Raw genomic sequence first — 26,758 nt, forward strand, 5'->3', positions numbered from 1 at the left:
ACGACGAGTCTTATTCTGTTCGATGTTTATATGTGTCGCGTTGCTTCAGAGGTTCATTCGTGTCGGGATACTGTGTCGGAACCTGGTTAGTGTACAGGGGAAGGTGTGTGTTTGTGTGTGAGTGTGTGTGTGTGTGTATGTGTGTGTATGTGTGTGTGTGTGTGCAGGAGGTTCTTTGTGTGTGTGTAGGTGCGTACAGGACACTACTAATGCTCTAATCTACACACAAACACACTATCAACCTAACCTATCCTAACCTAACCCATTATAAAGCGAATCAAATCCTGTACATGATATACGCGTTTGTAATTACCTTCAGTTTATTATATAACGTGTACTGTACTGCCTCTGCAACCGGGTAATGGTGTAATGATCATTTGTTATTTCAAACGGAACTCTCTCTTTCTCAGTAATTAAGAGGAATTTTACTGTCGAGTTTTTGTGATGTTGGAGTTTATTGTGAAGTTTGTAATTAACCTGCGTTTTACATGGCCGAAAAGGACGCATATACACACACACACACATACGCACGGACACACACACACACACACACACACACACACACACACAGGTAATTCTTTCGGGTCTCTACAGGTCCTTTGATACTTTATTTATAAATTCACTTGTACTCAGGTTATACATCTGTATTTTAAGAAAGACTAAATGAAAATATATCTAATTAAACCAGCCACAAAATAAACCAGGTATCCATTATTCACCATCTAACTAAACCTCTTTTCGTGTCTCATGGAATCTCAGTAAACTTTTCGGGTCAGTGTTTCAAAAGAAGGGTCATAATTTGTTACATCTATTAAAATGATTGATAAAAATGATTCAGAGGAACGTTTCAAAACAATATTTCAAGTAAATGTTAGCAATTTGTTACTCCTATAGCGGTAATTCATGAAATTCTTCCGAAGGACTGTTATGAAATGAAGTTTTATTTTAGATTATTGCTCCCATAGTAATTCAGAAAGTGATTTGAAGCGTCATCTCGAAACATATTCAATAATGTTCAATGTGTAGTATTCTTATGGTAAAATCTCATTATGATTCTCAAAAGTAACGTTGATTAAACATTTTTATCGGCAATGTCTGTAAATTGATGGTCTCATAAAGTGTGCAGAAGTAACTTATGAAACGGAGCTTACAGTTCGTTTGTAAGTCAACGCCTAGAAGCAGCGTTACCAGCTCGTTGTTGTGTGAAAAATGTCTCATAGCAACACTTTGAAGCAGGATTCTCTGTTCGTTGCTCTAGTAATGTGTCCAACATCATCGTAGGTTTAGAAATAGTACTTGCAATGGTTTCTTCTCGTCAATTATCTCCACAGGAACATTTTCAAAGTGTTCGAATTCTTTGTCTCGTTAATATCTCCTCAGAAACGTTTGAAAACAGTGTTCGCTGTGGTTTCTTGTCGTAAATATCTCCAATGAAACGGTTTAAAGTATTGTCTAGTGAGTTATCACCTCGTAAATATCTCCTAGCCAACGTTTAGAAAAGGATACGCAGTTTATTGCTCCCTTGGGAAGAGTTTGTATACACTAACTTTCAACAACCATGAACTAAAGCGCTTCCATCCGCAGAAAATGGTAGATGGTGGATTAAATGCGGACTCATGAATATTTTAAAGGCTATATGTGTGTTTTTGTCTTCACCATTGAATTCCTTTGTGCCTACACGATATTTCTCAATGTTATTAACTGTTGACCTTATACCTGTGGACTCCATGAGATAATTGTTTGTTTTCATCGTTTAAATAGTGTGTAGATACCTTTGTGCATGTGTGTGTGTGTGTGTGTGTGTGTACTAAGCTTAATCTGTAGTCATGCAATATATATGACCCTACGCCTGTATCTTTTAACATATTCATAATAAAATATCTTGCTGTTTCCATTTTCTCTGTTATGACTTATTCGCCAACCGAGAGAGAGAGAGAGAGAGAGAGAGAGAGAGAGAGAGAGAGAGAGAGAGGAAAAATGAAACAGTAGGATATTCAAAAGGCAGAGAAAAGGAAACTGAAAGAAGAATATAGAGAGAAAGAGAATAAGAGAAAAATAAAAGAAATGAGAGTGAAGGAGAAAAGGAACTTGAAGATATAATGACAATAAAAGAGTGAGAGAGAGATAAAGTAAAAAAAATTAAGTGAGAAGGGAAAAGAGGGTGAAAGAGAGAGAAAGGATGCGATAGGAAAAAAACGAGAGAGAGAGAGAGAGAGAGAGAGAGAGAGAGAGAGAGAGCATAATTTATCACACCTCGGGGACCATTATTTTTGTATACCCTTTTTAAATATCTGTCTGTCTGTCTGTCTGTGTTTCTTCAAGAGTGACTGTGTGTGTGTGGCAGAGAGAGATAGGGAGGCTGAGTGTGCCTATGTATGTTTACGACAAACATTACTCCCACACTGCTCCCTGGATGACATATTTTCCAGGTTAAAATGACATAGGTGAGTGAATATGTGTAAGGGGGCGAGAGGGGTAATTACAGTAATTATAGTGTGTGTGTGTGTGTGTGTGTGTGTGTGTGTGTGTGTGTGTGTGTGTGTGTGTGTGTGTGTGTGTGTGTGTGTGTATATGTGTGTGTGTGTGTGTGTGTGTGTGTGTGTGTGTGTGTGTGTATATGTGTGTGTGTGTGTGTGTGTGTATATGTGTGTGTGTGTGTGTGTGTGTGTGTGTGTGTGTGTGTGTGTGTGTGTGTGTGTGTGTGTGTATATGTGTGTGTGTGTGTGTGTGTGTGTGTGTGTGTGTGTGTGTGTGTGTGTAATAGGAAGATACAGTTTGTGGGAGAGAAAGCTGTCAAGTATATTCACCTAATCCCTTATACATCAACCTAATCCCTTATACATCAACCTAATCCCTTATATATCAACCTAATCCCTTATACATCAACCTAATCTCTTATATATCAACCTAATCCCTTATACATCAACCTAATCCCTTATACATCAACCTAATCCCTTATACATCAACCTAATCCCTTATATATCAACCTAATCCCTTATACATCAACCTAATCCCTTATTCATCAACCTAATCCCTTATACATCAACCTAATCCCTTATACATCAACCTAATCCCTTATATATCAACCTAATCCCTTATATATCAACCTAATCCCTTATATATCAACCTAATCCTCTGTAAATCCACCTAATCCTCTATGCTTTAACCCAATCCTCTTACGATCGCCTTTAAAGCATATCATATAGTCTAACTCCTTAAGGTCATCACTCAAGACTAAAGGAGCCTTGACTGTCTCATTTCCTGAGTGAGTGCTTGTCTCTCCTCCCCCCCTCCCCCCTCCCCTCCTTTTACCTCTTTCTCCTTGATTTTTTTTTTTATTGATACTCTTTTTATTTGTTTCATTTTAATTGTTTTTCGTCTTGTTATTTGTTTTTTCTATGTGCCAAGATGGGAACTGGTGGTCATCATAGTGTGTGTATGTGTCATAACAACGATAATAACAATAACAATAATAACAATGAAAACAATAACAACAATAACAATAACAACAATAACAATATCAGGAACACTTACGTCTCTTCTAAATACCTCCCAAACACCACTTCAATTTTAACTATATAATTACCTTGTTATCTTAACCTGTCAATATATCTTAACCTTTTAAACATTTCCAATTAAACTCTCGGGTGATAACGTCAGGGAACGAGCTATTGGCAAATTGAACCTTAAATGTTTGGTTATTAAGGGTGAGTTTTCTTACGAGGACGACACATTCCAAGAGTTGGCAGGTCCTCCTAATCTCTTGGTGAATGACGAATGCACTGACCGGATATTCTCGTGTGCTCTTCCAGGATATTTACTTGGCTGGATATTCTTTTGTGATCTTTCGCCGGATATTAGTAAGAGTTGAATACTTTGTGCGACTCGATATATGAGAGAAATATATTGATGACAAACTTCTTCTCTAAGGAATAAAGGTTACCAAGAACTAGATACTGATTGATAAGCCTGACTTTTTAAAAATATTTCCTCACTCACGATAAGAAAAATTCATCCATTAGTTATATCAGGAAAGGCGGATCTGAAACTGATTATACCAGAACCATAATAAAAAAAAAATATAGAGTTTAGTGCCTGTTTGTGTGTGTGTGCGTGTGAGGAAGCCTAGAGACAGACATGCTATCAATAAGCCATAAATAAGTCATTTCCGGGTAGCCATTATAGGTGTTCTGTCCAGGGAATTGATATGTCATCTTTAATCTGCATAAAATCCTCCCTCCTCTTCTTGCGGGATTATGTAGTCAAGCTTTTCCCCGTCGAGTTTTATTACATTTATCGTAGTAGACAGAACAGCTACAGATATAACTACAGGAATGGGTACAGGTACAGGGGAAGATACAGGTTTAAGAGCAGATACAGGTACAGTTACAAGAGCAGATTCATACACAAATAATTAATAGATACAAACACAGGTATAAATTTAAATACAGGTACAAAATACAGGTACAGATACAATTACCGGTACAAATACAGGAGGATAGATATATATACCCCTGTATGATACAAATACTAGCACAGATACATGGTTTAAATACAGGTTAAGTTACAAGTACAGCGAGGTAATGTAATACCCACTAACATCACCTCATTCTTGACCCCCATCGACATTTTCCTAGCAACCTTATTTCCGTATAGTTTTTCTTCATCTACGAGTCTCTTACCTTTATCCTCTTCTTCCATCTTATTATTTGTTCCCTCCCCTCTTACCATCCTTACACATCATTATCATACAAATTTATCTTTTTGATCCCTCTTGATTTATAATGATTAAATAGTTGTAGAGAAAAATGCAAAAATATAAACTGTCTCATTGGTGGCAAGTTCTTAGGAGGCTTTTTCTCTATAGCGTAAACCCAATTTAACTTCTCCCCTATTGAAAACTTTTTAATATATCCCGTGATTAATACACGTTGCCTGTTGAACTTCCTGTTACGTCACACCTTCAATATAACTTTACCTGATGAGATATTTAGTGGATATAATTAAAGTGGTATTGAAAGTAAGAAAACGTCAATAATAATAATAATAATAATAATAATAATAATAATAATAATAATAATAATAATAATAATAATAATAATAATAATAATAATAATAATAATAATAATAATAATAATAATAATAATAATAATAATAATAATAATAATAATAATAATAATAATAATAATAATTAGTAATTTCCATAATGCAAAGTTAATTATTTAATGTACGTATAATTCTAAGGGCGGAAACGATCTTGCTGCTGGTTACCGCTGCTAACTCGCTCGTTTGCAGGTGCGGACGACACTTGGGTGGTTGGACAGAGGTGAGAGCGGCAGCGACTATCTGGGTCAGCCGCAGATTCAACCCAGCCGCCATACAGTCACTATCTAGCTACCCCGCTGTCCGTCAAATTCTGGCTGTGATCTCATCATAGGTCCTGGACTCGTGGGCTGTGTTCCCAGACCTTCACCTATCGTCTGTGTCCCGGTGTTCTCCTGCCATTTCAAGACGTCGCTCAAGTGTGGAGTTTGGACGCTTCCCTACCCTGAGTATGCATCACCGTGTTCCAGAACCTTCCCTCAGGGCCACTGCCGTAGGAAATATTTGTTCATTGTTTGATTCTATCAGTTGTTGACTCCCATTAATTGTTTGCTCCCTCTAATTGTTTGCTTCCATTAATTGTTTGACTCCATTAACTGTTGACTGCCTTAATTGTTATTTGATGTTGTTGAGTGGTGTCAGAGTTTTGTGTTATATTTTTAAACTAAAGAGATGTCAATCTCAAACGGTTGTCTGTTATTCCTCAGAAAACCATGGTCCTTGACTTTCCTTTATTAAGATCCTGATTAGCCTGGTAAGGGATTTCTATCCCTAAGTCCCAGGCCTTTACAATAATATGATAGGTTATATCACAATAGATAAGATTATATAATATAGAAGCATAAAAATATTATATATTTTCTACCTTGCTAAGGAAAATTTATATATATATAATTTTCAAGATCAATTTGTTCTCTCTTACAAAATTGTGTTTACCCACAGTACTGTGTGAAAGTGAAACAATAGAGGAAGTGAACAGAGGAACAAAAGACGATCGCCAACATAGTGTTACCGCGCCTTATAGTGCTGGATCCTTGGAGCGTCTATACAGGTATGTAAACAAACATTTAAGAGATAATAATGACAACTTGGCAACACTGTTATATGTGGGTCGGGTGAGTCCCCAGTGAAGAGCAAAATCTGGATAATTAATCGTTTTACCTTCTCGCGAAAACGCAAGTGTTGATGAACTGACACACACACACATGTAGTACATATCATCTACACACCTAAGCATACATGTACATTTCTTCCACACACACATACACACTCATATACTTCCTGTACATACGCGCACACGCTCTTACAAGGACTTACCTGCACAAGAAGTAGGTAATTAATTAAGTTGCCGCCAACTTCAGCATCTTGGAAATAGTCATATTAATTATTCACGTCAAGGACATGTCAATAAGGAGGCGAGTTGCTCTTATCACTTTTCTTATTAAACTTACTTGAATGACACGAGCAAATGATGGGAGACGGGAATAGTGACTGATACTATAACCTAGGATATCTCTCTCTCTCTCTCTCTCTCTCTCTCTCTCTCTCTCTCTCTCTAGTTTATCTGTGTCTGTGTGTCTGTCTATGTTTAAATGTGTGTGTATATGTTTACCTGTGTGTATTGTATATGTTTATGTATGAATATATGGGCAAGTAATTGGGAACCTGGATGTTAATCGATTTGCGGATCGTATTCCAGGGTAATGGTTAGCCAGTGCAGTTGGTGAGTTGTCCGGTCTTCTCGGACTATTCCTTGACACTGGGTCATGCAGCTCGTTAACTTAGGGTGTGCTTGTTGTGTCGGTGACAGCTTCTACACCTTAAACAAATTCACGCCTAGGTGGCCCATGGGCTGGCCATCCTCGTCACACGAGGGGCAACCATTATATATTTATTGTGTGTGTGTGTGTGTGTGTGTGTGTGTGTGTGTGTGTGCGTGCGGTGTTATAGCCAAACTTGATATGTACAGTAACTCCATTTTTTCTGAATGTTGCAGTTGTTGTTTTTTTCAACTGTTAACACAGAGAGAGTCAATTACACACTTTTGTGGAGAACGAAATTGGTTATCGCGTCTGACAATGTTAAAATAATTCACCGTAAAACGCGAAAGCGTAGCAGTCGAATATTGAGTCTTCATGTTTGTTCAAACACATACACATATACGATACACATACACATATACGATACACACACACACACATATACGATACACACACACATATACGATACACACGCACACATATACGATACACACACATACATATACGATACACACTCACACATACACGCGCACACACACACACACACACTCACACACACACACACACACACAACACCATTTGTCTCCAAACGTGTGACCATCTGAGAACAATCTTATCATACTGGAGGCATTAAGTCACCGTGTGGGGTTAAGACACCGTGCTGAGTCCCATATCATAGTACTCAAGGGATTTTAAAGGTAATGTACTGTACTCAAGGGATTCACTCACTGTACTCAAGGATTTTAACAAGTCTTACTCTCTTAAGCCATTTGTATCTCGTCCGAACATAAACTTCACCTCGTCCGAACATAAACTTCACCTCGTCCGAACATAAACTTCACCTCGTCCGAACATAAACTTCACCTCGTCCGAACATAAACTTCACCTCCTGGAGTTAACGAGGCGATGTATCTTCTGAGTCTAAGAAGCAGCTGTTACCAAGTCGTTCCAAAGGGGAGGAGGAGAGGGGGGGGAGTCGTTAGAGGCGAGGGAAATGGGTCGAACTAAACTGAAGGTCATTTCAATAAGTCAAGAATTTTTATAGAGATTAAATTTTTATTATATTTTTTTTTTTAATGGTCGATCACGTCCATTATTCTTCCTCTGGTCTTGGAATTTTTGACCGAATAGATTCCAGAGTTGATGGGTTTGCTTATATCTGTCTATTTATCTATATGTCAGTCTATCCATCTATCCATCCGTCTATCTATCCATCTACTTATATATCTATCTGTCAGTCTTTCTATTTGTTTATCTACCTGTCAGTCAGTCTGTCTGTCTATGACTCGTGAAAGTTGGCTGAACAATACGCTAATCAATGTATGATAAACAGTCGGTTCTCTCACTCTCTTTCCTCCTTCTCCCTCTTTCTCTTACCTTTCCCTCTCCTTCTCACATCTTTCTCTCTCTCTACCCTTGAGCTCTCCTAGTCCTCAGCCTCTCCTCTCCCTCTCTTTCCTCCCTCTCAACTTCCTCTCTCTCTCTCTCTCTTTCTCTCTCTTTCTCTCTCTCTCTCTCTCTGACTTAATAGAATCACAAAGTTAATTGGAATTTGAGGGTTTTTTTTTAATCTTGGAACAGTACTTCGTCGAGGTTCCCCGAGACGTTTCCTTTGCTGAATGACTTAGTGACTTAAGAGAGATTTCCTTACTAATTAACCTTCATTAGTACTGTTTAGTTCTCTGTCTCCTATGCCTTCTGAGCTCTGTTGAGAAAGTTAGATATTGAAAGTTGGTTTATAAGTTAGAAAGTTTGTTATTAAGGAAAAAAGTTAAGGTCGAAAGGTTAGAAAGTTAGTTATTAGACAGAAATCGAGTCGTATTAAGATATACAGGATAGTCATAATTTCTAAATTACCCTTCTGCTTTCTCCATGTGCCTTTACAACAGAAGTTAGAAATTCGGTGAAAGTGGACATTTTCTGCCATAATCGGGAAAGCCAATTATACTTCATGAGAGGAGGTACCCAAAGACTCTTATTGAAAGGTTAAAAGATCGTTGCTGCCAGAGTCGTTCTCATCATAAGCGAACCAACAGTTGAGTAGAGGTTGTTGGGTGTTCATGTTATAATGTACAAATGCGTCCCAAACAAGTAAGGGATTTTAAGCTCCTTTATCTTGGGGAATATCCGAGAGTTTAACCTTTTTGAGAATGCTGATATAACCTCGAAAGTATGATGGTTTAACCTATTGAGGATAATGTCTTAACCCTTTGAGAACGATTAACTCTGAAGACTATGATTTAACCTTTGAAGACGATGTTTTAACCCTTTGAAAATGACACTAAAACATCCAAAAGTTTAAACCCGGTGTAAGAAGATTAGAAAGTTACTGGAAAATTAAGGTATTAACTTTAATGGGAAGTGAACCATCAAAGTTAAGCTCAACTCAAGAGATATGAAAGTTAAGGAAAGTAGAAAGTTACTCCTAAAACTGTACTGCGTGAGAGACTTGTGGAAAGAAGTAGAGTAGTTTTAAGCCCGTGTTGTGAGATGGAAAGGAGAAGAGAAAGGTCAGAGGCTTTTATCAGGATAGGGAAAGTTAGTCGGTTTTCTGGCATGTCCTCAAACTTATAAACATGTCTTGAAACGTTAGAAAGCGTAGAATAGAAAATCATTTGAAAGTTGACTTGGAAAAAATTTGAAAGTTTATTAAAATTTTATAATTTCACCTTTGGCATATCAACGATGAAAGTTTCTGTGAACCTCAAGGAAGTTAAACATTTATTGGAAGAAAGAGAAAGTTAATAGAAAGTTTTAATTTTCTCCGTAAAAGATTTCCCTTATAAATTTCAGCTTATATAAACTTCCAAGAATTAAAATATATTAAATATTGATTCTGATTGAAGACTTTTGCTATATACTTCAACTTTTGTGAACGTTTAATAACTCAAAACTATTGAAAAATATTCTAAAGTTAATATAAATTCAATACTTTCATTAGATACTTCAACTTCTTTGTCTCCAAATGTTTTAAAACTTAATACTCGGAAATTAATATAAAATAAAGACTCACGTTATCTCTGTGGGAGTCTCCAAGTCTCTAGGTGGAGGGAGAGATACTTAGGAGACTTTATCTTAGCCTCACAAAAACGGAGAACACAGAGACTTGGACAGATGGTAGACGATTATACAGTAGCTGTCTGTCTGTCGGTCTGTTTCTGTCTTTCTGATGTGAAGACAGTAGCTATATGTATGTCTGTCGGTCTCTTAATTATTAATCCATCGATCTATATATATATTTATTTATTAACATGTATGTTTATTTATCTATCTATCAACCTATTCATCCATCTCTCTCTCTCTCTCTCTCTCTCTCTCTCTCTCTCTCTCTCTCTCTCTCTCTCTCTCTCCCTTTATCTCTACGAATATTAGTAAATATGACATAGATTGATAATAATCTTATCAATTATTCTATCTCCCATATCTTGTTCATCCCTCAAGTACGACTAACAGCCACCAGTCAGGTCAGGAAAGGCGGGTATGTTCGGTTGACTAAACACAACTGAAAACCACAAAACACAAACAGGGAGAATTGTGAGAATTTAAAGGGGAAATAAAAACATTCTTTGGCTATAAAACACAATCAATATCTTTCTAATAATGTAAAAACTCTGAAAAAAAATTATAGTAAATATTTCCCCCCCAAAAAAATTCTAATATATATTCCGAAAAAAAAACACATTAATATCGAGCAAAACTTTATAGAAGACATTAATTCCCAGTAAAACAAAAAAAAACAAAAAAAAAACTACTTTCAGAAACATCAACTATCCTTGGAAAAAAAAACACACAAACACCTAATCCTCTCATAAAAAATTATCCATTAAAAATAAAACAAAAAATATATACAAAATTAAAAACAAAAAACATAACACTCGGAACCCAACCTCCATATTAAGAAAGAAAAGAACTCAACGAAGATCAACCAAACTCCCTCAGAGAACAAGTTTTAACTCTCAGATAAGCGACTCAATCCTGCAAAGTTTAGTTCACTTTTAACGAGAGCTGTTTGTGTCTCCTCTCTGTTGACGATCTTAAGTCTTAGCCGTAGATTTCAGGGAGACATGGCGTCGGAATGGCGTTGAGACTCTACCTACCTAATATGACGTGTAAATGGCACTGAGACTCTACCTATTCAATATGACGTGTAAATGGCACTGAGACTCTACCTACCTAATATGACGTGTAAATGGCACTGAGACTCTACCTATTCAATATGACGTGTAAATGGCACTGAGACTCTACCTACCTATGACGTGTAAATGGCACTGAGACTCTACCTATTCAATATGACGTGTAAATGGCACTGAGACTCTACCTACCTAATATGACGTGTAAATGGCACTGAGACTCTACCTATTCAATATGGAGTGTAAATAGAGCCAGCCCACTTGCATGAGTCACAGAGCAAACCAGTCGCCATCTTGAGGGTTAAAGAAGCTGGAATTGACAACGGTAAAGTCTCAGTGCAATTTTGAGGCCATTTTAACTCCCCCATGTTTGTATTACAGTTTTATAAAGGCAAATGGATATGTAATATTGGTCGTGATGTTCAGTGAGTGAGTGAGTGAGTGAGTGAGTGAGTGAGTGAAAATTATCATGAGGGTAAGAGTTAGAAAATTAATGAAACAAATAGAAAGAAAGAAAGAAAGAAAGAAAGAAAGAAAGACAGAAAGAAAGAGAGATGGAGGTGTTTGTGCAGTGTTATCAATTACGAAACACGGAAGAGATTAAGGAGGGTGTTCGTAAAGATGCGACCTCTCTCTCTCTCTCTCTCTCTCTCTCTCTCTCTCTCTCTAAACCGAGATTGTAGCAAGAGAAAGCAGTGGTTGCCATGGAAACGGGGACGCAGAGGGCGAATAAACACGGTGGAAAAATTCTAACCGGACGCATTGATGGGAGCACTAAAGGACGCAAAGTCGGACGCACGAACGGACGCAAGATCAAATACACGAACGGACGCACGAAATATACATAACTAGAGTTTATTATACAAAATAATACACGAAAAACCTGATACAGTTACCATTCGTTACAAACTAAGTATTTATTATTATTACAAAAATATTACCACTATTCATTGCATGTATAGGAGTATTATTCACTGTAAATATATAGGAAATACTCACTAATAATATACAAACATACATTATACATTACAACCATACACAATATACGTTTTTATTCATAACTAGGTCGAGTCGGGTAAAATTTCTCCCTTAAGATTCATACTTAAATCAAGGAAGGAATAATGGAGAGTATTATCATTCATTTCTTCTTTATTTCTTTATTACAACTTTTTTTTTCATATTTTTGCATTACTTTTTTTCGTTTTTCTTGTTCTTTTTTTTTTAATTTTCTTCTTTACTTCATAATTTCTTCCCATTTTTTCATACTTTTTTTCCTTTATTCCATATTTTGTTTACTCTTTTTTTTTATAACATAGAAATAAAAGGGAACTCGTTAAGGTGAACTAATTTAATCTCATACAGTTGGTAAATCTTTCTTGTCTAGTGACCAAATTTTTCTTAGAATATTTTTTTTTCATTTTAATTATATTTTTAACGATTATTATTATTAGTAGTAGTAATAATAGTAGTAGTAGTAGTAGTAGTAGTAGTAGTAGTAGTAGTAGTAGTAGTAGTAAGTAGAGTTGGAAGTGACAATAGCGGTGTGTTGTAGTAACGAGGAAACTTTTGTTCTTCTGGGGGGGGCTATCTTCCTCCTCCTCCTCCTCCTCTTCCTCCTCCTCTTCTTCGTCCTGCTCCTCGTCCTCCTCCTCCTTCTCTTCCCCCTCCTCTTCCCCCTCCTCCTCCTCGTCCTCCTCATCCTTCTCATCCTTTCCTTCCTCCTCTTCCTCCTTCTCATGATATATTAAAAGAAAAAAACAAAAAAAAACATCGAATTGGCTCTGGGAATTTTACACCAAGCAATTTTCAACAGCCCGTCCCACAACATAACAAAATACCAGTAATTACTGAAGACAGATTACTTAACTCATCGAGGAAAAATAATACCCAGATTTTAACTTATTCTATATAAAATTCTGGGCATTATTTTTCGATGACATATAGTTAATTTATCCGTATATGTATTTTAATTAATTTACGTGTATATATTTAACACGTTAGGTATAATTATGAAAGTTTTAAAAAGTGAAATTAATTAATCAAATCTACTGTGTTTCTTAATTACCAGGTTTAGTACAATGAGTGTTCGTAATGTGTCTGTCTGTCTGTCTGTCTGTCTGTCTGTCTGTCTGTCTGTCTGTAAATTACCAGGTATTGTGACTGTCCTAAAATTACTTAATAGAGTATACAAGTTAACTAAAGGTTCCTGTGAGTGTATCTGTGTACTGTGAGTGTATCTGTGTACTGTGAGTGTATCTGTGTACTGTACTCACCTCGTTATGTGTACTTTGTTGTTGACGTCTGTTCATTCATAAGTACTTTACGCTACGGCCAGCTGATCACATGTAAACAAACACCAGCTGTTATGGTTTCGTCATGACCTTTTGAGTCCGAGCTGTGACCCTGTCTGACCCGCTCACATCCTCTCACCATCGCTGTGACCTCCGAAATTGACCTATATCTCTCACCTTTGACCCATTACCCTCTGAATTTGACCTATAGATCCGGGTTCTTATCTTATTTTATTCATCTTTGACCTCTGACCTCCCGGTTCTTCCCACATATCTTCTTTGACCTCTTAAGTGACCTCTGAACCCTCGGAACTGACCTGTAGACGCGGGTCATGGCGGTCATCTTCTTGGTAGACACCCAGAGAGCCTTGATCACCCTGGCGTAGAAGATAGACATGAAGATCGCCGGCAGGAGGAACACGATGACGAGGCGGTACACAGCGAACATCATGCCGTGGTCACCGTCCGTCGCGCAGTGGTACACCGTCACGCTGTGGGTGGCGTTGAAGTACGTCATCGAGTAGACGTCCTGTGGGGGAGAAGATGAGGGCGTTGAACTGGGGTTAGAGGAAACATATCCAGTGTATCATATAACCCAATAGCCCTGAGGCATCAAATGACACTGTATCAAAACAACCAATGATAACAGCACTCGGTGACGTCACTATAACGCCCAATTATATCAACAGAATTCGATGACGTCACTCCATAACGCCAAATCATATCAACGGAATTCGGTAACGTCACTGTATAACCCAATAATATCAACAAAACTCGGTCGTCACACGTAATGACGCCCAATAGCGCCACAGCAAATAAATAACATCGTATCTAGCAAACCAATTAGCATTCGGTGACGTCACACCCTAAGAACCAATGGCTCTTCAGAACCCACTGACGTCACGGGATAGGATTAACCTACAGCCTAAGCACCCATTGTTACCTGAGGCTGTGTTGATATGAAGAACCTCACGTGGTCATGGAGACACCGGGTGGTGTGGGGTGGTGTCACAGTACCTCACCCTCTGCTGGGTGGTGTTGTGTTATCTCGTAGTCAGGTGTAAAGCTCACCCAATGTTGCTCCCAAGGTGGAGTGATTAACACCGTCTGGTCAGAGGATGGTTCCCAGGGGTGCTTATCTCACTGGTGGGTCACTGCTCTCACTGGTACTGTCTAGTGCTAAATTCACTGACTTAAACACTGTTCATCGCTGTTCAACACTGATCCCACTTCTTTTCGAAACGAAATTGTCACTGTTGATATCCCGGTGGTCAGGATGGGTCGGGGAGAGGGACCAAGGGGAGGGGGGGGGAGCAGCTGGAGCAGTGCCTGATAGGTCTTGACCCTCCGGCGGTCAAGGATGTGTATGTATGTATGTATGTATGTCTACCTGTGTGTGTGTATATGTACCTATGTATACTTTAATGTTTGTCTATATAACCGTGTTAATACAGCTCATCCACTCACCTGTACTCAATTATCCCACTAATCACGAGGTAAATAGCCGATCTTAATGTGATCTGACTCTTTTGAAAGGCAAATTAATCACCTGATATATCCACCTAATTAGGAGAGTGTGTTGATCATTTCGTTTGGACTGGTGATAAAAGTTCTATTTCCACGTAAAGGGGTCTTGATTCTGTTGTTTTGAAAGGTCTTACTGATGTAGGTACTAATTAAATAGGACTTAGTTATGTTTTGAGAGGTCTTGCTTCAGTAGGTACTAATTAAATCGAACTTAATTGTGTTTAAAGAGGTTTTGCTAATGTAGGTACTAATTAAATAGGAGTTAATTAGTATTTTAGAAATTTAGCACCAATTAAATTAGCTCTAAGTGGTAATCAACAGCCGACGTACTTACAATACACTAATTACTAAGCCACTTAGCATCAGTAGTGTGACCGAAACCTCACTCGACCGCCTTCATTTCCTCAACTGTAAAATTAGGGACCCATTCACAGCTGGGTGGACTCGAGGTGCCTCAGAGAAGAACCATTGACCCATAATACAAGATTCGAGCTCTGTATCCACTCTGCCACTACATTGCCATTAGATCATCACCTTTAAGTTCTCCTAAAACAGGTTCCTATGAGAGAAACCATGAAAGAGAGAAAGAGAGAAAGAGAAAGTGAGAGAAAAAATATACAATACTTCCTTCCGTTGAATAAAACATGGAAGATATGTCGCTCTTACTCTCCATTACCGTAATTAAATGGTGATGTGAGAGATATCAACACTTGGTCTTAGTTAAATACGTTTTATGCTTCAGTAATTTTTTTTTATTTGCTTCCCGTCTGAGTATAAATATATATCCGACACTGTCTGTTTATTTATTTGTCTGTTTTTATCTGAAGGAATTTATACTTCCGTCTTTCGTATATTAGTCACTGGATACGAATTTTAATTAAATTATCTTTTACATAACCAGGAATTAAATATCTTCTTCCCTTCCCAACTTCCTTCCCGCGTTACCACTCAGCCAGACTAACTCATTCTCACGTCCTGTACAATTCCTAATTCATCTATTCATTATCTGTCAATATATCTATCTACCTATCTAATTTTCCCATCCATCCATCCATCCATCCATCCATCACCCAGTCTGTTTCTAGTGGATGAAAATAAATATTATTGAGGTTGCTTTACCAGCTCTTGACAGTAAACTCACCCTGTTGACATGATGTTGATAAATCCTGTTGATCTCTCTCTCTCTCTCTCTCTCTCTCTCTCTCTCTCTCTATCTATCCTGGTATCACGTCAACACATTCAACCAAGTTGCCAGAAGCGCAACACTTTATATACACCATGATATATAAACAACTGGGATTGCTTTTGTAGTTCTCATTGCCTCCTTACAAGCAGGGTAGTTGTTTACCTTGATTGTGTTCAGTGTTGTTTGGGTAGATGTTGGTGTTGTTTGGTTTGTGTAAGAATGTTGTTTGTTTTGTTTGTGTTTCAATGCTCCTGTTGTTTGGGTAAATGCCATGACAGGCAGAAAGAGGCCGTATCGTTCATCAGGCACTCAACAGCGCCTGACGAACCATTAACTAATCATACTGGCACTATTGACTGTGAATATAAGTGATTAGAGAGAGAGAGAGAGAGAGAGAGAGAGAGAGAGAGAGAGAGAGAGAGAGAGAGAGAGAGAGAGAGAGAGAGAGAGAGATAGAGACAAGGAGAGACAGAGAGAATGCTATAATTTGACAGATAGGAAAACAATGCTTCCCCTAAATCTGTGATGGGTCCCCAATTTAAACTTCACACACGTCTTGAGCTGAGAGGATAGCGTTGGGTGTGGCCTGAGATAGAGACGCTGAGAGACGAGATGTGAAATCCTTAAGAGTGTGAATTGAGAGTATTTTAAACCCCTGAGTACAATGACTTAACCACCTTGAGTACGATGACTTAACCACCTTGAGTACGATGACTGAGCCACCCGAGTACGATCACTTAATCATTATCGCCACTAACCATCACCACCACCACCACTCACAACCACCACCACCACTCACCCCCACCATCACCACCACCACAACTCACCACCACCACCACCACTCACCCCCACCATCACCACCATCACCACCCACCACCACCACCACCACCACCATCACCACAACCACCACACCCCCTTTCCCACTACACGCTGAGGTCCGCTATCTTCAAACTTCTTTTTTGCCATCCGTCAGTCTGTCTGCCACTTACGTCATCAAGAACCCAACGAAACGTTTTTAACACGAAAAACGTAAGTGTGTGTGTGTGTGTGTGTGTGTGTGTGTGTGTGGGTGTGCATAATAAGATCACATCAACTTACATACAGTATAACAGTTACAGTAAACAAACTAGGTCATTCTCTCTCTCTCTCTCTCTCTCTCTCTCTCTCTCTCTCTCTCTCCTCGCACACGTTAAAATACTGCCACATATTTACTTCACTTGCCATCAAAACGTCACACACATTAGCTGTCTCTTAGCGACATTCACTCAAGGACTCATTTTGTCGCTGCGGCCTCTTGGTGATCCCTGAACGAATTAAATATTTCCTTATCTTTAATAACTGGTCCCCCGTAATTAACTATATATATAATCAATTACCTTTCCCTGTAGTTAACTCGGTATATAATTTGTTATAGCTAATTAGTTTTCATATAGTCAACTTGTCGTATATATTTTATTATTTTTTATATAGTTAATTCACAGTATTTAGTTATTTTAGTGTTAATTGGTGTACCTGTACTTATATCCATACCTGTAAGTGTGTTTGCATTCATACCTGTATACATTACCTGTACTGTACCTTCACCTGTACTGTATACATAATAAGACTAGTGGTCCCAGAAATATACACGTACTGCTGGTATGGTGTTAAGAGGGGTATAACAGGACCCCAAACACAGTCCCTCTACCCTGTCGTGTCCTCCCAGCTGTCACCAACACTGGACGTCACCCAGCCAAGATAAACAACACGGCATTAGTGAACCGACAAGTGATAGTGGTGATGGTGAAGGATGGTGAAGGATGGTGGTGGTGATGGTGAGGATGGTGGTGGTGGTGTAAGGTGATAGTGGTGATGGTGAAGGATGGTGGTGGTAATGGTAAGGATGGTGGTGGTGAGGATGGTGGTGGTGATGGTGAAGGATGGTGGTGGTGGTGTAAGGTGGTGGTGAGGATGGTGGTGGTGATGGTGAGGATGGTGGTGGTGATGGTGAGGATGGTGGTGGTGGTGTAAGGTGGTGGTGGTGGTGGTGGTGATGATGGATGGTGGTGATGGTGAAGGATGGTGGTGGTGTATGGTAGTGGTGATGATGGATGGCTTGATGGCAATTAATTTAATTTTATTAATACATACATACACACATACAGTACATACATACATACATACATACATACATACATACATGACAGTAAACCTTTATAGAAAACCTAACCTAACCAAACCAAACATACACACAGACAATCCCCCAAACAAACTCATTATCTTTCACCTTAACGACACTCCTAGATAATCACCTGATAAACACGCTCATGATAAACAGTTTGTAAGTATCTCAAAACTTCTGTGAGATGCGTCTTAATACTAGTCATTATATAGCGATAAATACCTTGTAGAAGAGTAAAATATTATGTAGTATTTTAAGTGAATTGAATTAATATATATAAATTAGTTTGTATATATTATTTTATAAGGGAAAGATTTATTTAACTATCCGTTATATGGGTTATCTCTCTCTCTCTCTCTCTCTCTCTCTCTCTCTCTCTCTCTCTCCCTCGTATTACCCTTGACTAATCTTGAATTTCGCGTCTGCTCCTAAACTCTGAGGGAAGTTGAGAAGGCCACTATTGGTTTTCCATCCACCGCCTAGCGAAGAGACATGTATTGGTGATAGCTGGCTGGATATGTTGCCAGTAACTCTCTCTCTCTCTCTCTCTCTCTCTCTCTCAAGCGTATTGGTGTCCGTATTTGTCCTTGGGATAATTTCCGCATCATAACTCACTGACAGATGCAGTTACAGGTATAATTAGTTTATTTCTTCTCAGTGTCCCAGAATATACAGGGTGGTGCAAAAGACCCTATCTATCTAATCGAAATAACCGTAGTGATTTGAGGTAGGTAGTTAAGTAATGCTATAAAATGGTTATTTAAATGATATATTCATATATAAACATTAGGATGAAGAGTTAACGTGATCACCATCCATGTCTCTAGAAATCTCAAACCAAACCATTGTATTTTGAAACACATCTGGCTGTATATCAGTAGTTATTTTCCTAACTACTGCTCCAATACGGTTTTTGGAATCTTGTAGACCTGTTACTCTCATTTTGTAAACAAGAGACTTTATGAAGCTCTTATGAAAAAAAAATTAATGGTGGTCAAAGCCGGAGGCGGTAACCCACACCCAGGGTCTGTGTCCTCCTCGTCCAGCCCAGCGTCTTGGCAAAAGGTGATCAAGGTACAGTAGCTGAAACACCTATCTATGCAGGTGGGGGTCGATATGCTCCGAAATCTTACGTGTGACTAGTGACAGCCCTCATATACCCAAATTATCGTCCATGGTCTCATATTGTTCCCCACAAAGTATATGCACAGATAGTTGTTTTAGCTACTGCACATCCCAACACTGTTTACATAGTGACATGACGCCCCATCTTGTTGGTAGACAGGAGTGTCCAGTGTGCCATCTCACCAAACTTTTGAGTCTGAAAACTGCTGAGCATATCAAGAGGAACCACCCCGTACAGTATTATGTATGTGTGTTGTGATTATATATATACGGCATACTGTGTGTTCGTATTGTGTGTGTGCATAAAGCAGTATACATATGTATTTATGTATGTATATATGTATGCAACTCAGCATCTCAAAAGTATACCAAGAATCATCTAAATGTGATGACTCACGTAGTTCATCCAAGAGAAAAACAACAACTAATTAGTGAAAACAACTGCCTGTGAAGCCTCTCATCCCTTCAGATGTCTTAATTAGTTTTTCCTAGTGCAAAACACAACACCTGGATTTCCTCACCTGTTAAATTTCATTGCGTATCGTATTAAGTATATAATCATTTTTATTTAATTTTATCTGCATATTTATTAATTAACTTTATTCTTTATTGAAATCGTAGAGTTTTAAAATTATCTATATCTATCTATCTATCTAATCTATCTAATCTATTTAATCTATCTATCTATCTATCTGTCTGTCTGTCTGTCTGTCTGTCTGTCTGTCTGTCTGTCTGTCTGTCTGTCTGTCTGTCTGTCTGTCTGTCTAATCTATCAATCAATTTAAATAATGATACCAATTAATTCCTTTACGTTAAAACATTTCTCTTTCCATACTGTGAAGTGAGGAAAAAAGGTCAACATTGGTGTCACATAAGCACTAAATAGGTGATATGAAGGGGGGGAAATAGTCCTCCCTATTACCCAATTACAGGTAAAATATGACCCCATCCTCCCATTACACGCGGTACACGGACCATCCACACTCAGACTGCTATAGTAATGGTAGTTGGAGCAGACATTTGGTAGCACTTCTTGCTACCAAATTTCGGAATTATGCTAAATCTAGCGAGAGGTTATGAGAAGGAATGGGAAAGAGAAGGTGATTTCTCTCTCTCTCTCTCTCTCTCTCTCTCTCTCTCTCTCTCTCTCTCATAAGCCAACTCATCATCTCCCTATATGATCTTTCCATCTTTTTTTCATTATTGAATTATTCATCCACCTTTTCCTTCCCCTCCTCCCCCTCTTCCGCCTCTTCCTCATCCTCCACCTACTTCTCGTCCTCCTCTTTCCTTCTCCTCTTCCTTCTATTCCTCCTCTGATCTTTCTCTCCCTGCTTCCTTCCCTCCATCCATCCCTCCTTCCTCAGCAGGTTAGGTTAGGTTAGGTTAGGTTAGGTTAGGATTAGGTTAGGTTAGGTTAGGTTAGGTTAGGTTAGGTTAGGTTAGGTTAAATCAAAACAAACTCCAAATCATCCATATATCAACAACATAATACAACTCTCAACCTAAAAACTGTAAGTAGTTCTGACCAGAGAGAGAGAGAGAGAGAGAGAGAGAGAGAGAGAGAGAGAGAGAGAGAGAGAGAGAGAGAGAGAGAGAGAGAGAGAGAGAGTAAATATCAGGCACTAGGGAAGGGGTGGTAACAGCCAAACTAGTAAGGAGACCAAGTTTCTTATCGAGACGGTGAAGATCATAACGACTCCCGCGGTCATCTGTAGAGGCTGAGTTATGTGCCATTGAGTCCGGTCTAGAAGGCCACGTCACGCACTAGGGATTATGTCACCGTGTAGGGGAAGGTAGGGGACTTATTTGACCGTGAAGGGGAAGGTAGGGGTTTATTTAACCGTGTAGGGGATGTAGGGGTTTATTTAACCGTGTAGGGGATGTAGGGGACTTATTTGACCGTGTAGGGGAAGGTAACACTCATGTAAGCATCAGGGAACCTTAGAAATACGATTAGGTACAAGCTGTATATTTTCTTATCCTCTGTCTGTCTGTCTGTCTGTCTGTCTGTGAACTCAAAACTTGTCGATAGTCAAGTCTTTTTTAATCGTCTTTATTTCTCAAACTTTATCCAGACTTGAAGTTCTTAGTGTATCTATCGAGGTACACACACACACACACACACACACACACACACACACACACACACACACACACGAGGCTGAACGTGGATAAATGTTTTTTCCTCTGTTGATTTTTTTTTTGGGGACATCAAGATTGTAGAAATTCCATTATTGTGACAAGATTGAGGGAGATTGTGGAGGGGGAGGGGAGGTAGATGGGGGGTGAGAGAAGGTGGTGGAGGGAGGGAGGAAGAGGGAGAGTGAAACGGAGAGAGGGAGGGAGAGAGGGAGGGAGGGAGAGAGTGGGGTAAAGAGAGAGAAGATAGTGAGAAATGGAAAGCTGGGTGGCAGAGTGAGAGAAAGACATATGGGAGAGAAGATAAATGAGAGTGAGAGAGAGGAAGGAAAGAAAAGATAGAACAATAGAAAGACACAGGGAAGAAGAGAGGAACGGAGGGGAGGATGGGAAAAAGAGAGAGTAGGGGGAGAAAGGCAGAGAAAGAACGATAAAGGCAATAACATCTACGAAAATGAAGTAATCGAAAGGGAAGATAGATAAAGAGAGAGAGAGAGAGAGAGAGAGAGAGAGAGAGAGAGAGAGAGACCACATCAAAAGTGTCATTAATGCATAGGAAGGACCTAATTTGCATATCAAAAAAAAATCCACCCACCAGTCTTGTCAACAAAACATTTACCTAAATTGGATCACGACCTTTAACCAGAGCACCTAACCCTTACCTGAGCGTCAGTCACGTCTGCAGCTACCAAACAGGGAGGTACTACCGCCTGGGAAGATGTTGGAAACATGTGTTGTCTAATGGTAGACCCTGTAGACCCTGCTGCCATATGTGACCAAGTCCCAGGTTGCTGATCTGACTTTCTGCCTTATTTACACACAATTGCAGGGTCTCAATTGTTTCTCTTACCTTGACAACACAACATACATACTGTATATTGTTTCTCACTATTGATATTTTTTTATGGTTCTTTATTATTATTTTTTTTTTTTTTCGCCCCCTGGTCCTGATGTGGGTCATTGACCTTGCCCTGGTGGGCTAATCCCCGTTAAAAACAAATATATATATATTTTGAAGACACTTCTCACAATACGGTATATAGATGAAATACTTCGTGTTTAAAAGACAACTCTAATACTTATTGCTTTCAAACGTTACAAGTCAGTATATAACTGTAGTATGTTCTGTATTTTAGCTGAAAATACAAGATGCAGGCCATAACTTCTTGGTTCCAAACGTTGTAGCTTTAAATAAGTTAAGCACGTTCTTCCCTCAAATATTTCAACTCAAAATACAGAATACAACACACCAACTCCTTCACTCTTTCATATTTCAGTTATTTTTTATGGTTGCAGTTGGTTGCGGGAAAGTGAGAAGGGAAGGTAGCTTTAATAACAACGAATGATGGAAAAGAGAGAAAGAGAGGAAGAGGAAGTGAAACTGGAGAGAAAGAGACAGAGAGAGAGAGGGAAGAGGAAAATGCGAAGAATAAGTAAGAGAGAGAGAGATAGAGAGGGAGAGAGCTATGTATAGAGAGGGAGGAAACAAAAATGACAGAGAATGAAAGAAGACATAAAGATAGATAACAAAAGATAGAGAGAAAAAGAGAATAAGAGACAAAATGTAAAGGGAATAAAAGAGACAGAGAGAAAGAGAATAAAGAGACAAAGACAGAAGAGAAGAGACATATAAGGTAGATAATAATAAAACCAGAGGGAAAAATAAATAAATAAAGAGTTTAATAAAAAAATAAAATAAAAATAATCGAAGATAAAAAATAAGAAGGAAAATTATTAGAATTATTTCACAGCTCAGAAATAACAACTCAAAAGGTTCCAATACTCATAATAACTCATAATTTCTCTCTCACACACACACACACACACACACTCACACACACACACACACACACACACACACACACACACACGTCAATAAAATAACAAAAGAAGATTCAGATTTCAGATTTAACTTAAAATCATTTAATTCAGATTTAAAAAAACAACACTTAGATCTAATATTCATATTTTTATTTCATTTCATATGGATTTAAATGAGTAGATGTAAATTTGTTTTGAAAAATATCAGAGGTCGGAGGTGAAAAAGATTCCCAAAGCCGAAAAATATCCCGTTGAAATTCCTTGTTAGGCGACCCGGAACTAACGTACCAAGAGAGTGCCAATTTAACTATACCTACAGATAGATAGATAGATAGATAGATAGATAGCTAGATTGAGTGTTTGTGTGCATTTTTATCTCTCTCTCTCTTAAAGTAAATCGCCTCTGCTTCACTTGTTTTCATTCCTCGTTTTATACCTCCCCTCCTTATCTTCTCTTCTCCACCTCTCTCGGTTTTCATCGCTAGTTTATTTTTTTTCCTTACTCCTCTTCCCCTCTCTCTTCACCCCATTCCTTTCTCTTTCCTTACTCTTCTTCACTTACTCTTTTTTCTCTCCTTGATCTACTCTCTCCTCTCCTCTCCTCTCCCCTCACTGTCCTCTCTCCTCTCCTCACTGTCCTCTCTCCTCTCCTCTCTTCTCTCCTCTCCTCTCCTCTCCTCTCCTCTCCTCTCCTCTCCTCTCCTCCTTCCTTCAGCAATATAATGGATTTGTTCTCATGACAAATTCATCTCAATTACACATAACATTACTTAATTATCCCAGATATTAATTACGTTATGTAGTGTGTATTTGTGATGATGAAATTTTTCCCGATCTCGTGTATGTGATGGTGAAATATATCGTTAATTCTCCTATGTTATGGTGAAATATATCGTTAATTCTCCTATGTGATGGTGAAATATATCGTTAATTCTCCTATGTGATGGTGAAATATATCGTTAATTCTCCTATGTTATGGTGAAATATATCGTTAATTCTCCTATGTTATAGTGAAATATATCGTTAATTCTCCTATGTGATGGTGAAAGATATCGTTAATTCTCCTATGTCATGGTGAAAGATATCGTTAATTCTCCTATGTTATGGTGAAATATATCGTTAATTCTCCTATGTTATGGTGAAATATATCGTTAATTCTCCTATGTGATGGTGAAAGATATCGTTAATTCTCCTATGTCATGGTGAAATATATCGTTAATTCTCCTATGTTATGGTGAAATATATCGTTAATTCTCCTATGTTATGGTGAAATATATCGTTAATTCTCCTATGTGATGGTGAAATATATCGTTAATTCTCCTATGTGATGGTGAAATATATCGTTAATTCTCCTATGTTATGGTGAAATATATCGTTAATTCTCCTATGTTATGGTGAAATATATCGTTAATTCTCCTATGTGATGGTGAAATATATCGTTAATTCTCCTATGTGATGGTGAAATATATCACTAATTCTCCTATGTGATGGTGAAATTTATCGTTAATTCTCCTATGTGATGGTGAAATATATCGTTAATTCTCGTCTATGTTACGGTGAAATATCTCTCTAACTCACCTGTGTTATGCCGGCAGGTACAGAGAGAACCAGAGAGACGCACCAGACCCCGATGATGGCTCTCCTGCAGTTACTGAGCGTGCAGAAGGTACGTGACCTCATAGGGTAGACAATGACGATGTACCTGTGCATGAGAGAGAGCGAGAGAGTGAGTGAGTGAGTAAGAAAGAGAGAGAGAGAGGGCGTCAAGTACGTTCGTAATATGGTACAGGTACACACAGGGGAATAGAGTAATAGTAACGGTACACAGAGGTTATTACTATGTGTGTTGGTATATTTATGCAGGTACAAAGATAAGGTACAGTACATATTGACTGTAAGGTACATCTTTAGATATATCACATACACACACACACACACACACACACACACACACACACACACACACGGTCGCTCTTATTAAACTCTGGCAAGATCGTAAAACCCCTCAGAGACGTTGGGTAGGTGGAGGAAATAAACGTTTGGGACGCCGGAGTGTTGACAGGTTCAGAAAACAAAGACGAAACGTTGAAGGAGAATCCAATAGCATTAGTGAAGGATTGTAAGGGATCAGAAGTACACGTCACTACAGTAAAAGCAGATTACACGCGACTTTTACAGCACTTATAAGTATTGTTGATTTAATGTGCAATATATCTTTGTGATAATAATAATAATAATCCCTCTAACTACAACAACAAAAATATAAAACAAAGAAAGATCAAAGAAAACTATGAAAAATAACAAACCCTCCCTTACCCAAAAAAAAAAATATTTAAATAGAAAAATTAATCTAATTCTTCATGTTTCTCGTGTTCTGAATAAACTCTCAGAATAGGACGTTCTCCGAGCATTGTCCACACTAGACTACAGTATCATGTGTCTGAGTGCTAGGATGTGTACAAAGAAATGTCAACAATACGAGTTGGGTTGGAGCAGAGTCACATAATGCAAGACACGGCAAATTGGGGGAGAGGGGGGAGGGAGGGGGAGAGGGGGGGTAGACTTTCTTGCCGGGTTTATTTCTGTTTTATTATTTTTTGCTTGAGGTTTATTCTGTTGGAAGAGATTTTCTTAGTGTGGTTTATATGTGGTTTATTCTGCCTGAGGTTTACTTTGATGGTGGAATAAATAAGCTTTTAATTAGTGTGTTAAAAAGAGAGAGTGGGAGATACAGAGAGAGAGTGGGGGGGGGAAAGGAAGGGAAATAAAAAAGAAAATTAATTTGGAGAAAGAGAGAGAGAGAACTAGTTTAAAAGAGAAATAAATGGAAAAGAGTAAAAGCAGTTAGAAAGTTAGAAAGGGTGTGAGAGAGTGAGAAAGAAAGCGAGAGATAAACTATCAAAGTGAGATAGATAGTAAAAGAAAGTATTCCTCTCAAACAAACACATAACAAAGAAAGTATATCGTGTTTTTATCTTTGTTTGTCAAGAGAAAGTACATTAATTAACTCCACTTTCTATACTGAGACCACGTTTTCTTTCATCTCTCACACTACTTCCCACTGAGTTCTCGATACCACGAATCTCTGGGGGTTTCTGAGTTTTTATCGTCTTGTTTTCTAATGCCGTTTTGGTGTCTAGATATATATTTTTTTTTTAGATAACTCTTTTGAGGTTGGATGATCTGAGTAGTTGTTTCTGGTTTCTAAATATTAATACGTATTTGATAAGGATTTTATGATCTACAGGTATTTTGATTATTTTTTCTTCTTTTTTTAATATAGCTGGTCTCTGGTGCTAAGTATACCTGTACAATACAAATGTTCTCCTGTGTTTCCAGTGTGTTTCATCACCGGTATTTAAAATGTTTGTGTTTGTAAGAAAGGTTTTTGCCCTGTTTTTTTTTTTTTATCCTCAGATGTACAGTTTGTGCTAGAGGACTCGTAACTCTGAGAGCTGAGTAAATATGTTGTATCGGCTGGTATTTATTTTGTTAATACGAAGTGAAACTCT

General features: G+C 38.3%; 1 protein-coding gene across 1 annotated transcript in view; it reads right to left on the minus strand.

The window, feature by feature from the left end:
* The window catches only part of LOC121868282 (allatostatin-A receptor-like), a 66,822-nt gene that overhangs the window by 13,298 nt on the left and 26,766 nt on the right, over window positions 1-26,758 (minus strand). The window contains exons 3-4 of the mRNA XM_042368716.1: window positions 24,825-24,948; window positions 13,602-13,813 (exon numbers count right to left, since the gene is read on the minus strand). Coding sequence (XP_042224650.1) covers window positions 13,602-13,813; window positions 24,825-24,948 — 336 coding nt within the window. The remainder of the gene's footprint in view (window positions 1-13,601; window positions 13,814-24,824; window positions 24,949-26,758) is intronic.

This window comes from Homarus americanus, unplaced genomic scaffold, assembly GCF_018991925.1.
Source record: "Homarus americanus isolate GMGI-L3 unplaced genomic scaffold, GMGI_Hamer_2.0 scaffold19318, whole genome shotgun sequence".
NCBI classification, from domain to species: Eukaryota; Metazoa; Arthropoda; class Malacostraca; order Decapoda; family Nephropidae; genus Homarus; species Homarus americanus.